Genomic DNA, 12,033 nt, shown 5'->3' with positions numbered 1-12,033 from the left:
CGACGTCATCACCCCTCGTTCGTGGTGGGGTCTACCAGCGACGTAAGGATCGCATGGGAGCCCAGGCCTTTGGTGACTTGGTGGTGGTGCCGGACCTGTGATCTACCTCCCCTGATGCCTTGCCTTTACCTGGCCATACCGCCGATCTACGTTTGTCTGTCTTTTATCCTTAAAATTGTTAAGGAATCTACCAGATTTCCTCTCTCATCCTGGATCAGAATTCAAGAAGGAACGGGTTTGGCACCGACAATCATCTTAAACTCCCACCTCTCGTCCCAAATTCCAACCGTTCCTCAGTGAACCAACATTCTGGAGCGGTTCCAGGCCAAGCTGGACCTTGCATCTTTGTCCGACACCCATTCCGCTTCACCCGGCCGGGTCCCGTCGACTCCCCGCCAGTTCCATTGCTCTTTCTCCTCTGCTTTGTGCTGTTAGAGACGCCAGCAGCTACAGAAAAGACGAGCAAGCAGGGAGTGAGACAACCATAGGTCATCTTGTTTTTCTGGAAAACTACCCCAAGACTCACTCCCCCGCCCAGGTTCAACTCCATCAACTCAGCTTCTTCTCTTTTCGTTTGCTTTCAACGGATACATCATCAACCTTGCGCTTCCGACGCTTCCTTCACCGGCATCTCCTTGTCCCACTTAAAGTAAACGACCGTTCCGCTTGCCGGCCTGCAACTGCTTTTATTTACGACAAATTCCCACACTTGACCATCCACTGCTTCTACCGCCAGTCCACATCTTTTTACTCAGTTACGTACCGCGCTGCGAGGGCCCATCATTTACCGACTCTATCCCCTACATAGAGACACAGCAGTCGCGCGACAGCAGCAACGCCTTTCTTGCCTGAGAGCACTGCCCCTCATTCCAGCCCAGAAGGCATATCCCGGGCAGCGCGCCGATAAGGCCGGTAGCGGCCAGAAGCACAAGTGAGGGGCATCGCTGCACCCACCGCCCACCGAGAGCCAGTCGCAGTCATGGGTTTGGTCCATGTGCCAGGAAGACGCTCCAGAGCGTCCAGCCTCAGTGAGTCTTACCAGCCCTAGCGCAACTGCCTCTCGTCCAATGTACGCATAATAGCACTCATTTTCTCCCCGTTGCGCCCTTCAAGGTGTTCCTACGGCGACAAAATCGCGCCCACTCTGTCAACTTTTTTCCTGTCCCGGGTCGCTGTTACTTCTTGCTCTCCCCGCTTGTTACCTTGTCGCGTACCTAGCTTTGGAGTGTCTTTCCCGGGGCCCCGAAAAGCCTCTCTCTCTCCCCACTACCCAAACCTCCCGCCGTGCGCCCGTCACGGAAAAAAAAGTTGCCTTCAACAATGCTGACCTCTTGGCTTTCCAACCCTCCAGCTAGCAACCGGTCGAGCGTCGACGAGGCTAGAGGTGCTGCCGCCGCCGAAGATGACGACACCCTTGTGGTCGAGCCCGATCAGGGTAACGGTTAGTGAAGCTTCCACAAGAAAACATCGCGCGCCCACGACATCTCCCCCGCGCGATGCCTTACATACACTTGGCTAACATGCAGTCCAGTCCTCGGCCACATTATATCCCAGCTGCGGCCCGGAGCCGATCTGAGTCGTGTCGTCCTGCCGACTTTCATTCTTGAGCCCCGTAGCATGCTAGAAAGAATTACCAAGTGGGTGTTTCCTGGCAGGAATTCGCCTTCCGAAGCTTCCTTTGCTGACCCTCTGCGCCCGCCATAGCTTCATGTGCCACCCCGAAATGCTCCTCCCCATACCCGAAATCGACGACCCCGTGCTGCGCTTTGTTTCCGTCGTCAAGTTCTACCTGAGTGGATGGCACATTAGACCACCGTTCGTCCTCCCGAGTTACCCATGCAGGTTTACAGCGCCGCTGACCAATGTCCAGGGGAGTGAAGAAGCCGCTTAACCCGATCCTCGGCGAGATATTCACCTGCTACTGGGATTTGCCCGATAACACGAAAGCCTACTACATTTCCGAGCAAACATCGCACCACCCTCCCAAGTCGAGCTACTTCTACATGGTCCCCGAACACCACATCCGCGTTGATGGCACACTCAAGCCCAGGAGCAAGTTCCTGGGGAACTCGGCCGCAAGCATGATGGAAGGCACGGCTGTTTTGTCGCTCCTCAACCGGGGCAAGGACAAGACCAAGGGTGAACGATAGTATGTGGTACAGAAGCTACCTGGAACAACTGAATACTGACTACGTATACAGCATCCTAACGCAGCCCAATATGTACGCCCGAGGCATTCTGTTCGGAAAGATGAAGTATGAGTTGGGAGACCACAGCTTCGTCCGTTGCCCAGAGCTTGATTTGGTTGCCGACATTGAGTTCAAGACGAAGGGCTGGGTCAGTGGCACTTACAATGCGATTGGCGGCTTCATCAAGCACGAGAGCACAGGCGAAGTTCTGTACGAGTTGTCGGGACTTTGGAGTGAGGAGATGTATGTCAAGGATGTCAAGGTAAACTCTCTCAAGGCATTGCTTCTCATCACGCGGCGATTAACGTAACTTCAGACTGGGCACAAGGAAATGTTCTTCAATGCCAGAAAGTCGAAACCGAGCAGCCCTCTGGTCCGGCCAATCGAAGAGCAAGATGAGCGTGAGTCTCAGAAGCTCTGGTTGGCAACAGCTCAAGCTGTGAAGGACCGTAACCACGAGCTCGCAACAGACGAGAAGACCAAGGTCGAAGACAGGCAACGCGAGGAACGGGAAATCAGAACACGCGAAGGCATTGAATGGCACCCCAGACTCTTCCGAAGTGTGCAGGGTGGGCCTGGTGGTTCTGAGGAAGGCGAGGAAGAGTTGGAATGGATCATCAACGCCAAGATGTGCGTATCTGCCAAGGTTATCTCCTTTCGAGTTGATGAACTAACACGAAGCAGTGACAGCACGACACCGGAGGGGCAAACCGAGCAGATCCTGGCTATTTACCCCATCCTTCCAGGACAGAAGCCATCTGCGACGAACGCAGTTACTCCCCACAGACCCTCGGCGCCCGAGGCTCCGGTTGAGGAGGCTCCGGCAGATAAGGCCCCGGCCGTTCAGCAACAGGATGGTGGAAAGGACTTGATTGACTTTGGCGATGCTCCGGCAGCCACCCCTTCTGCCGCGACATTCTCCGCGCCGGCCATTCAGTCCCCGGCGGGTGAACCCCTGGCGACGCAAGAATCGCGGAGCGGGTCCAAGGACATACAGAGCATGCTCAACCAGACGGGATCGCAACCTGCCAAGGGCCCTTTGATGGACTTCACCACAGACATGAAGAAGAACGTTCCGTCACTGAACAGGGCTGACACCAGCGAGGACAGCTTTCATGATGCATTGGAGTCGAACTAAACGCGGCAAGTTCTTGCAATCAGTTGTTCCCAGGCTGTCATAAACGTGTGTCACTTTCACTTTCATTCATCATGGGAGGCGAGCCTCCGCCTAGAGAGAGAGGGAGCAAGAGGGCGTGATTACGAGTTCAGTGCACTGGCGAAAATTGGGGTTTTGGTAGAAAAGGGATACCTTTGTAGATATGTGTTGCATTGTTTACGGATCAGCAATAATGGCATTCAACTGCGATAAGCTTTTTACAGAGCTCAAAGGATTTGAGAAATGCAGGTTTCGTAGTTGCTCTTCGTTTGAAGCACTACACCTATTCTGACATGTTTTGTACATGATGCTCAGCCCTTTCAAGAGTCCCCATAATACCCGTCCTCGAAACGCCTTGAACGCCGCTCTCTCTCTTTTTTTTTTGTAGGTCGTCCAATCCCCCCGTCGAGACAAACACGAGGGTTGGGTATCAAATCAAAATTCTCGGGTCTTCGCCTCGTCCCCCTCTGGAGCCGGTAAAGACATGCCCTTCTCTTACCACCCGAAATCCCAGCAAAAGCTCCTCCTGGCGCGGCCGCTACTACTGTTCTGTTCAAGTGCCTGGCCGGAGGGCTCGACGAGAAGTCTCACAGACCACTATATCCGTAGGTTTAGACCCCGCCATGTGAGCCTGTTCGCGCTGGAGAACACCTCCGCACTGCCGCCGGTACCACCAGCACCAGTGCCAGAGCTAACCATTACCACCGCCGTCGTCTTTGATCCGCCTAGTACCGGCGGCGCGTGGGCTCCGGGGTGGGCGAGCGCGAGGGGCTGCGCTCGTCGCGACCGCGCTCCTTGAGCCACTTCTTCGTGCTGAGGGTGAGGTCGCGGTCGAGGTCCTCGGAGGGGTTCTTGCGATGAATGAAGTTGCAGAAGCCGCCGCGGACGCAACCCTCGCCCGAGTTGAGGCGGCAGCAGGCCTCGCGGAAGTCGGTAACGGGCGAGAGCTCGCAGTATATGGGCCGTGCGGCGTACCACCGTGAATTGAGGTCGTCGCAGGCCTTCTGAGCCGAGTCCTCGTACTTGAAGCGGGCGTAGACGTTTCCTATGAGGTCTGTTTTTGGACAGTTGTTCAGTATGCATATCTTGAGCAGGGAGCTATTGGAAGTCTGAAACGGGAAAGGGGAACGTACGATCATTATTGTTGTCGCACACAACCAGCTCCTCAAGCTCGCCGTACTTGCAGAGCTCGCACCAGATGTCCTCGTAAAAGGCATCGAAGTGGTTCTGCAGCTGGGACGGGTTCATGCGGTTCTTGGGGTCGTAGGCCGGGTTCTGGTAGAGGTTGGGCATGAGGATGGTCTGCGAGTAGCTCGGTTTGACGTGTTTCCGGGAGCAGCGGTCGCCATGGCGGCAGGCGCCGATCTTGAAGTAAAAGGAGCAGTTGACCTTGTCGAGCTCGGTGCCGAAGATGGAGGCGAGGAAATTGGCCATTTTCGCTGTGTTCCGAAATGGTGTTCTCGGTTGTGCTGGGTTCGGTACGCAGATTCGGTCACGATGGATTGGGTTTGCGGATAGATTGACCGTCGAAGGAGGAAAATGGGTGGCGTCGCGTTGAAATGGGTTTGAGCTGCAGAATGCTTGATCGCGACGATGCGATGGCGAGGAATTTCTAGCCAGCCTTGCGCCACGGCGATTACTAATACTGAGGCTGAAGCTTGCGGTATTACAGATGTGGCCAGTAAGCTGTGGCTCGAGCACGGGCGGGTGGATTCGAGGTGGTTCTTCTGCCTCGGTCTCCACTGATTCCCAAGAACCGGATGGATACCTACGTATCTATTGGCCATTCGTGATTTTGGTCTAAAACATTTTTTGCGGTGACTTGTTTCTCGTCAAGCATTCCTCATCAGCCTTATGACAGGATTCCTTCGATTCTCTGCAGTATTCTCTCGGAGCAACGCCTCTTAGACAACCGTGGGGACTATTTTGAGAGATTTCGGTGGTATTACCGTCCTCTAGTACGCATAAGAATCGGACTACAAGAACGTCGGTACCGTCGACGACGATCCACGGCAGAGTTGCTTCTCCAGCCACATGTTTGAAACGCGGGCCCTACCGTTAAGGGGCAATCAGTGACGGAACTCAGTCACCTTGGAGGATGAGGTGACGCCGAGAGCTTAAGAGGGCCTCTGACCGGCATGATCCTCTAGGCTAAGCGACATTTCTAGATTTGTGCGTGCGGTTGTTCTGTTGACTGATATTCTGCCCACCGCAAGTGAAGGTTCACTCATCCGATGACGATGACTTGTCGACGAGAGTCAAAACTCCGACTTGCGAGGTCAGAGCTCCAGGTCGACGGCGTCGAACTAATAAAGGGAGCAACAAACAAGCGTTCTCGTTGGTTTAATCTTGCGTAGTGTCTTCGGACGCGATGTAAATAACCAATGGCCTCCGGTGGGAAGGCATGGTGAAACTCGTCGTTGAAGGCGCTATCCTGGACCTGCCGACCAGGCGCCGCAGTCCCGCGGTCCTCGCGGGCTCGAAGGCCAAATCACCCCCCAAACCCGCTAAAAGAAACCTTCCATTCCATGGTAACTGCGAATGCGGACGTAAACCGTGCAGAGCCATTGGTGCAACTACAACAACTGGTCCCCCCACAAGTGTGAGAATGAACCCCCAAAACGACATAGAAATCAGCTGGCCAGTCGGACGCTTGCTAGGGTGTTCCCCGTTGGTCGCTGTATCCGTGCTCTCCCACCTCCTGCAGGGCAATGCGCAAACTTCCCACCCGTGCGCATGCAACGCGGACTAAGTCAACATCTGCTCTAGGTATTGCCTCGACAGCCCTCGCACGCACACCCTCCATCTCTCTCTCTCCTTTTTAGTGTACCACCACCACCTTCCAGTCCTTCCTTCTGCCCTTCTTGATTCCCGGTTTCGTTGAACACGCAATACTAAAAATTCTTTTTTTAAACCAACGATCGACGCCTCTTCCCTTCACCCATTCTCCAGAGCGATCTTCAGAGAGGTTTCCGTCCGTGTTGCATCTCGCTGACACGGACCTTTCGTCGGCGAATCCTCGAGATCGATACCCCGGACGCCCTATTACTTTATATATCCCGACCCGAATCGCTTCTTCTTCCACCACGACTACGGGCCATGACTCTGAGAACGACGGTCTCTCCCTCCTGCTGACGACCCTCTCTCTCGACACCGGTCTCCGCGCCGACGCTTAATCGTCTCGAACCCGTACATACACGTCGCCGCCATGGATCAGGCCGACATCCCAGCGCTCCTCTCGCGCCTCGCGAGCGACGAGGATGCAGCCAGAAAGATGGCCGTCTTCAAACTTCAGTCGTCCATAAACGATCCTGCATTTGCCGACGTCTTTATATCCTCGGGTGGTCTGGTTGTCCTGCGACGCCTCATCATGAGTGCGGGAGGAAACACGTTGGCGTACTCGCTGCAGAGTCTGACGCGCCTGTTGGAGGTGGATATGGGCTGGGAAATATTCGAGGGATCAGCGTCAGGGGACCTCGTTGAACGCATCGTCGAACTGATCGTCACGAACCCGCTCGTCAACATTCTCCGGGGCGCCATGTCGATTCTGGTCGCCCTCGTCGGCCATACGCAGTCGTCCCGCCCGGCGACCCCTCGCACCCCGGGCTCTTTTGGTTTCAGGGCCCTGAAACCGGCCGTCGCAGTCTACCCGCAGTTCTTTGAGCTCGTCATCGCCCAGCTCCAGTCGGCCGACCACGCGCTGTGTGCCAACGCCCTTATGCTCATCAACGCCATGATCCGGGACGCCATCTCCAGCGACAGCAGCACCTCCACCAAGTCAAACTCCCCCGCGATGGAGGAGTGGTCAAAGTTCATCAAGCGTCTTCAGGATCTTGGTCTCATCAAGGCGGTGTACAGCCTGATGCAGAGCTCCTCGCTGCAGGACCTCGCGCACCCTCTGCTCGAATTTCAGTCCCTCACCAAGGTTCTGCTGAGAAAGTGGCGCGAGGTCAGGGTTGATCTTGAGCGGCCCGAGCATAGACGGGGACTGAAGGGGCTCCATCTTGCCAGCAACCCAGAGAAGCAAGTCAACGGCGTCTCCCGAACCGACGAGCTTAACGAACTTGGCAAGAAGGGCAGCCGGCGACACAACCCTGAGAAGTGGAGGAGACTGGGCTTCGAAACGGAGAGCCCCACGCAGGAGTTCGAGGTCCCCGGCTTCTTGGGCATGATGGACTTGACAGACTATGTGCGCAAGAACGAGGACAGCTTCCAGAAGATGCTGCTGGAGCAGTCGACGAAACCGAGGAACGAGAGATGCCCAGTCGCACGGGCAAGTCTCGCGGTGACGATGATACTATACGACCACTTTGAAGTCGAGAAGTCGGACGTCGAAGACACGAAGAGTTACCAAGGCTTGGACGGTGTTAAGAACAACGAAAAGCTGTTCCGCCCGCTTCTCCTCCAGTGGTCTAGACTCCACACCGCCGGGCTACAGGCCTTCTTCCGCGTTTGGAAGTCCACGGCCGCGGAGCACTTCGATTTCGAGAAAGTGGCCGAGCTGGTCCGCATACTCGTCGAGCAGGTTGTCGGCCAGGCCAGCAGGACAAAGGACGTGTTGGAGGTTGAGGAGGAGCTCCTGGAGTACGACTGCACCCGGTTGCGAGAGCTCCAGATGGAGCTCCTGGAACTGTCATTCGAAGACCAGTGGGGCCAGCATCTGTACCAAGTCCGCGAGGAGTTGAGGCAGGAGGCTCTCCAGTTTGTCAAGGAACAGCGGATCCGATGTTTGCTTCAGGGCTCGTGGTTCTCAAAGCCAATGCCTAGGCGGGATACCAATCCTCAAAACGAATCCCAAAAGCGCCGCCTATACACACCCCGGCCTTGGCGATTCGTCAAGCTGTCTCACAACCGCCGGTACCTTCACTACGCCGACTTTGAGGCGCAAACAGCACAAGATCCAGGTCTCGACGTGTTGACGGAGAAGGTCGATCTCAGCACCATCAGTTCGGTGGTGTCCAACGTGTCAGCACCCAACGAGGAAACCCGCAGCGCGACTAGCAGTTCGACGCTCAAGAACCACGCAACGTTCAAGTCGACTACCAAGATCACCATTTTCAGCTACGCCAACCCCGTTGAGGCGGCCAAGGGCGGTGATGCGAAGGAACAGGCGATATTGACACTCTACCCGGTCACGCACAGCCTGGCTTCGGAGTGGCTTGACGGCCTCCTGATGCTGCTCAACCAGGCTCCCATCACAGCTGAGACGAACAAGCTCGTCAACCTCGTCAGCGACTTTGGGCTTAAGATCAGGCTGCTGAACGTGAGGATAGAGGCTGCCTACACCGGGCCGTCACCCGGCGCTGGGATCATTCCTAGTCGGGACGGCCTGGACGAAGACTACTTCTACGAGGTGTGAGGCTATGGGCGAGGCTCAGGGCAGGGGATGATTTCCGTTTCTTCTCATTAATTTCCTTTGTGATGCTAGTTTTTGGCTTACATATACCCGCGTTCTTCTCTTGCACATCTGGCCAGAGATGTAACGAATGGTGCAGGGGACGATACTTTGCAGCAAGTTGCCTTGGCTGCCTACAACGTGCATAGCGAGCGGTTAGTTTGCATCGTTGGCCATGGAGGCTTGAATTCGGTGGGCCACTTATCCACCCCTGAGGTGGCGGGAAAGTAGCGAGGAGGCTGCATATAGGGATGGTTGTTTGTGTGTTTATAGCTATGTGGGCAGGGCTCTCATACGATCATACCCCTGAAAGCGCAGGTCTTGAGGACTCGCTCAGGTGCATTCTAATACCAAGTCGATATTTTACAGAGCAACTTGCTATATTTCCATTCCATACTGCGACGAGGTTGGCGATAGGCGTGCAGGATGCCGTTCAGTTGTAGTTCGGAGGGTGCCACTGCATCAAGTGGCGTTCACCAACTCGGACTGCGGAACAACTTTACATGCAGTGTTGACGGCTGAAGGCGTCTCCTGAACTTCGCGGAGTGTAAGAAGACAACCGGGACTCATGTAATGATCAGAATCGAAGTTGTTTGTACGCGGAACCTAGGCGAAAATGCGAAAGTAAAACGACTACAGGAGGGTCTCTTGTCTGCCTCGCATACAGGGGTTCAACGGGCGGTAGCGCGCTGCAGAAGGTACCGCTGCGCTGGGTAAGCTTCCGTCCCGCCGAAGGACCCCAGAATTGCCCGGCGGCCCCATCGCTCCACTCGGTTACTCCCCCAGCCCCTCAGATAAATGCAGCTGCGCTGGCGGGGGCAAGTCCCCCAATTTCAGCCCGCCCGCCGTCGGCGTGTCGATCCAGCGTCTGTCTGTCTTTCCAAGTCTGGGTACACGCAGGCTTCGAGTCCTCACGGTCCCCTTGCGAGAGACAACCTGGACGCGGACGACGAAACAAACACGAAAACGTCGCCCGAGCTTTTCAGAAGGAACAGAAAACCAAACGGCCAGAGATCTGCAGGGACCAGTTATGACATCACCCCCGTGACCGCCTGCCGCTGGAACCAACAACCTCCCCGGACAACCAGAGCCTTGACCCCAAAAACCACCCCATGGTCCGCCGGCTCCCGTGGACCCATCCGCACCTCAAAGTCGGCCACGCCGTCCAAGAAAAAGCAACGCCCACGGCAGCAGCCACCGCCGGTACTCCGACTGCCATCAGAAGCAACACCATCCCCCATCTGTTTGCAAAGATGGTCTCCCGAACACCCCGCGGCGGCCGGCGGCTCACGTACAACAGCAACTACAGCCGCGGAAGCGGAGGCGGAAGCGGAAGCAGAACGTACACCCCAAAAAGCAACCGACACACCGCCGGCGACGCGGGCTCCTCCCCGTCGCCCCCTCCGTCGCAGAAGAGGCGCCTCGACGGGCTCTACCTGGAGGGGAACTGGTACTGCAACTGCACGCCGCGGCAGCAGGCCTCGCACTTCCAGGTGAAGAAGAAGAACGCAAACCACGGGCGGTTCTTTTACAAGTGCGAGAAGAGAAGGGGCGGGTGTAACTTCTTTCTCTGGGAGGAGGATGCGAAGAACAGGGCCGAGGGGACCACGTTGACGCTGCCGCCGGTGCCGACGGATGGCGCGCCGGCTGCCGGGACGACCCCGACGACGCAGGTTCCGACGCCGCGTACGGCTTCAGTCGTCAAGATCGGCGCTTGGCCTACGACCGCGGCGCCCCCAACTGTCATGGAAGCGCCGCCGTCGCCTTCGGCGCAGAGGAGCGCTGCCAGGCAGAAGTTCCTGGACACCTACTTCTCGGCCCGGCCCACGCAAGCTCCCATCGAGGCACACGGTCCGCCAGGCGACGGTGGGACCGGGGCACCGTCCCGCACCGCCAAGAGGAAGAGGGTGCTGTTCGACTTCGACTCCGACGGCGGCGAGGACGAGTACGGGCTGGGAGACGTGTCGTCGGACGAGGAGAGGGCGATGAACGAGGCCATGGAGCGTAGCGCGAAGAAGCTCCGCGAGGTGGCGCCGCCGATGCCATCTACGCCCGCAGCGCAGCGTGTGGTGCGGGACGCGGCGCTTCCCACGCCGCAGACGGTCACCCGGACGCTCTTTCCCGACGCCAAGCGCCGGAAACCCGACGACGCTGGGAGGGCTGCCGGCCGTTTCCCCGGCGCGTCCTCGGCGATCGTGGGCGCAGGGCCGTCCCCGTCGCCCCCGGCGTCGACGCCGTCCAAGGAAGAGGAACAGCTCGACCCGACCGAGGAGGTGTTGGCCTTGCTGGCGGGGCAGAAGGTCGACGACGCGGCGGCGCGGGGCGTCAGGGACGTGCTGCGGCGGTTCTCGATGAAGGCCAAAGGGCTGGCCAAGGGGCGGGAGACGGTGCGGGCGGCGTTGAAGGCCAAGGACGAGAGGATCGCGGAGCTGCAGGAGCGGGTGGCGAGCTTGGAGGCGCGGAACCGGGTGCAGAGGGAGGAGATTGCGGATTTCAAGGCGGGCATGATGGATTTGTACTCGAAGCACTGATGGGTTTTGGGGTTATGTTGGGCGACTAGGGATGGAGTTTGGATTCGAGGATACCCCCGCGTTACGTTTTCCTGTGGCGTGTAGATGGAAGCAATGATGAAGATGCATTCTTCAGTGTCGCTGCTTGCGAGTGTCCGTTTGAGGCCCTCGCGATACGAGCCTTCTTTGATTTCTACACCCGCAGGTGTCGTGTGCCCTTGAGTCTGCCTCTCTCCATTGACCCGTTCTCATCCGTCATGCTGCTAATAGCTACAAGCTACCGTCTGATTCACTAATCGTACTTTGAACCAAATAAGTAGCCTGACAATTACCACGTTGTTCCCTCACGCAACATTTCCGCGTTTCTGCACGGCTGGCTGATGAAGCTTTCAAATGATAGTTTCTGACCCTGTCCGGACCCGCATAGTCCTCCTCTTCATCACCGTTTTCCAAGTGGTCAGGTGCCCCTATATTTTGTCACATCGCGGGTTCGACAACAATTCCAGATTCCACTACGACTCGGGACTCGGCTTGCACACCTATGCGCGCAGTGTAAACCGCACCCGTCGGCGCGGCTTTCGTGATCGGAGCAGATGAAACGGCCTGGAGTCTCTTTGTTCAATGTCATATTCGTCGTACAGCCAGAGGGCTCCCGTGCACGGTTGGTTTCGGACGTGATCAAACAATAGGGCCAGATGACGCAGCCTCCATCGTTCCATCGGCATTTTATACATGGCAGAAGGGATGTATAGCACTGACGTGGCATATATTAGGAGCCTGGGC

At 56.8% G+C, this 12,033-nt stretch overlaps 5 protein-coding genes across 5 annotated transcripts; 4 read left to right on the top strand and 1 right to left on the bottom strand.

Annotated features, from left to right (window-relative positions):
* Positions 1 to 1,320: 1,320 nt before the first annotated feature.
* On the top strand, positions 1,321 to 1,704 carry ColSpa_02338 (oxysterol-binding protein-like protein OBPalpha; the record flags this gene model as incomplete). The annotated part of the gene is made up of 2 exons (XM_049268550.1): positions 1,321 to 1,441; positions 1,532 to 1,704. The coding sequence occupies 2 exons, from the start codon at positions 1,321 to 1,323 to the stop codon at positions 1,702 to 1,704; spliced, it is 294 nt and encodes a 97-aa protein (XP_049124507.1).
* A 19-nt stretch (positions 1,705 to 1,723) lies between these two features.
* On the top strand, positions 1,724 to 3,327 carry ColSpa_02337 (oxysterol-binding protein-like protein OBPalpha; the record flags this gene model as incomplete). The annotated part of the gene is made up of 4 exons (XM_049268549.1): positions 1,724 to 1,815; positions 1,871 to 2,149; positions 2,202 to 2,451; positions 2,506 to 3,327. 4 exons carry the CDS (start codon positions 1,724 to 1,726, stop codon positions 3,325 to 3,327), a joined length of 1,443 nt encoding a protein of 480 aa, XP_049124506.1.
* A 743-nt stretch (positions 3,328 to 4,070) lies between these two features.
* On the bottom strand, positions 4,071 to 4,779 carry ColSpa_02336 (splicing factor U2AF-associated protein 2; the record flags this gene model as incomplete). Its single annotated transcript, XM_049268548.1, has 2 exons — positions 4,071 to 4,399; positions 4,479 to 4,779. The coding sequence occupies 2 exons, from the start codon at positions 4,777 to 4,779 to the stop codon at positions 4,071 to 4,073; spliced, it is 630 nt and encodes a 209-aa protein (XP_049124505.1).
* A 1,774-nt stretch (positions 4,780 to 6,553) lies between these two features.
* Positions 6,554 to 8,704, top strand: ColSpa_02335 (engulfment and cell motility protein 3; the record flags this gene model as incomplete). Its single annotated transcript, XM_049268547.1, has 1 exon — positions 6,554 to 8,704. One exon carries the CDS (start codon positions 6,554 to 6,556, stop codon positions 8,702 to 8,704), a length of 2,151 nt encoding a protein of 716 aa, XP_049124504.1.
* Positions 8,705 to 9,852: 1,148 nt separating this feature from the next.
* Positions 9,853 to 11,271, top strand: ColSpa_02334 (uncharacterized protein; the record flags this gene model as incomplete). The annotated part of the gene is made up of 1 exon (XM_049268546.1): positions 9,853 to 11,271. The coding sequence occupies one exon, from the start codon at positions 9,853 to 9,855 to the stop codon at positions 11,269 to 11,271; it is 1,419 nt and encodes a 472-aa protein (XP_049124503.1).
* Between the last annotated feature and the right edge of the window lie 762 nt (positions 11,272 to 12,033).

The sequence above is a fragment of the Colletotrichum spaethianum genome (assembly GCF_022836535.1).
Source record: "Colletotrichum spaethianum MAFF 239500 DNA, contig04, whole genome shotgun sequence".
NCBI lineage: Eukaryota > Fungi > Ascomycota > Sordariomycetes > Glomerellales > Glomerellaceae > Colletotrichum > Colletotrichum spaethianum.
The sequence above is the reverse complement of the archived record's forward strand: the minus strand, read 5'-3'. Positions and strand labels throughout refer to the sequence as shown.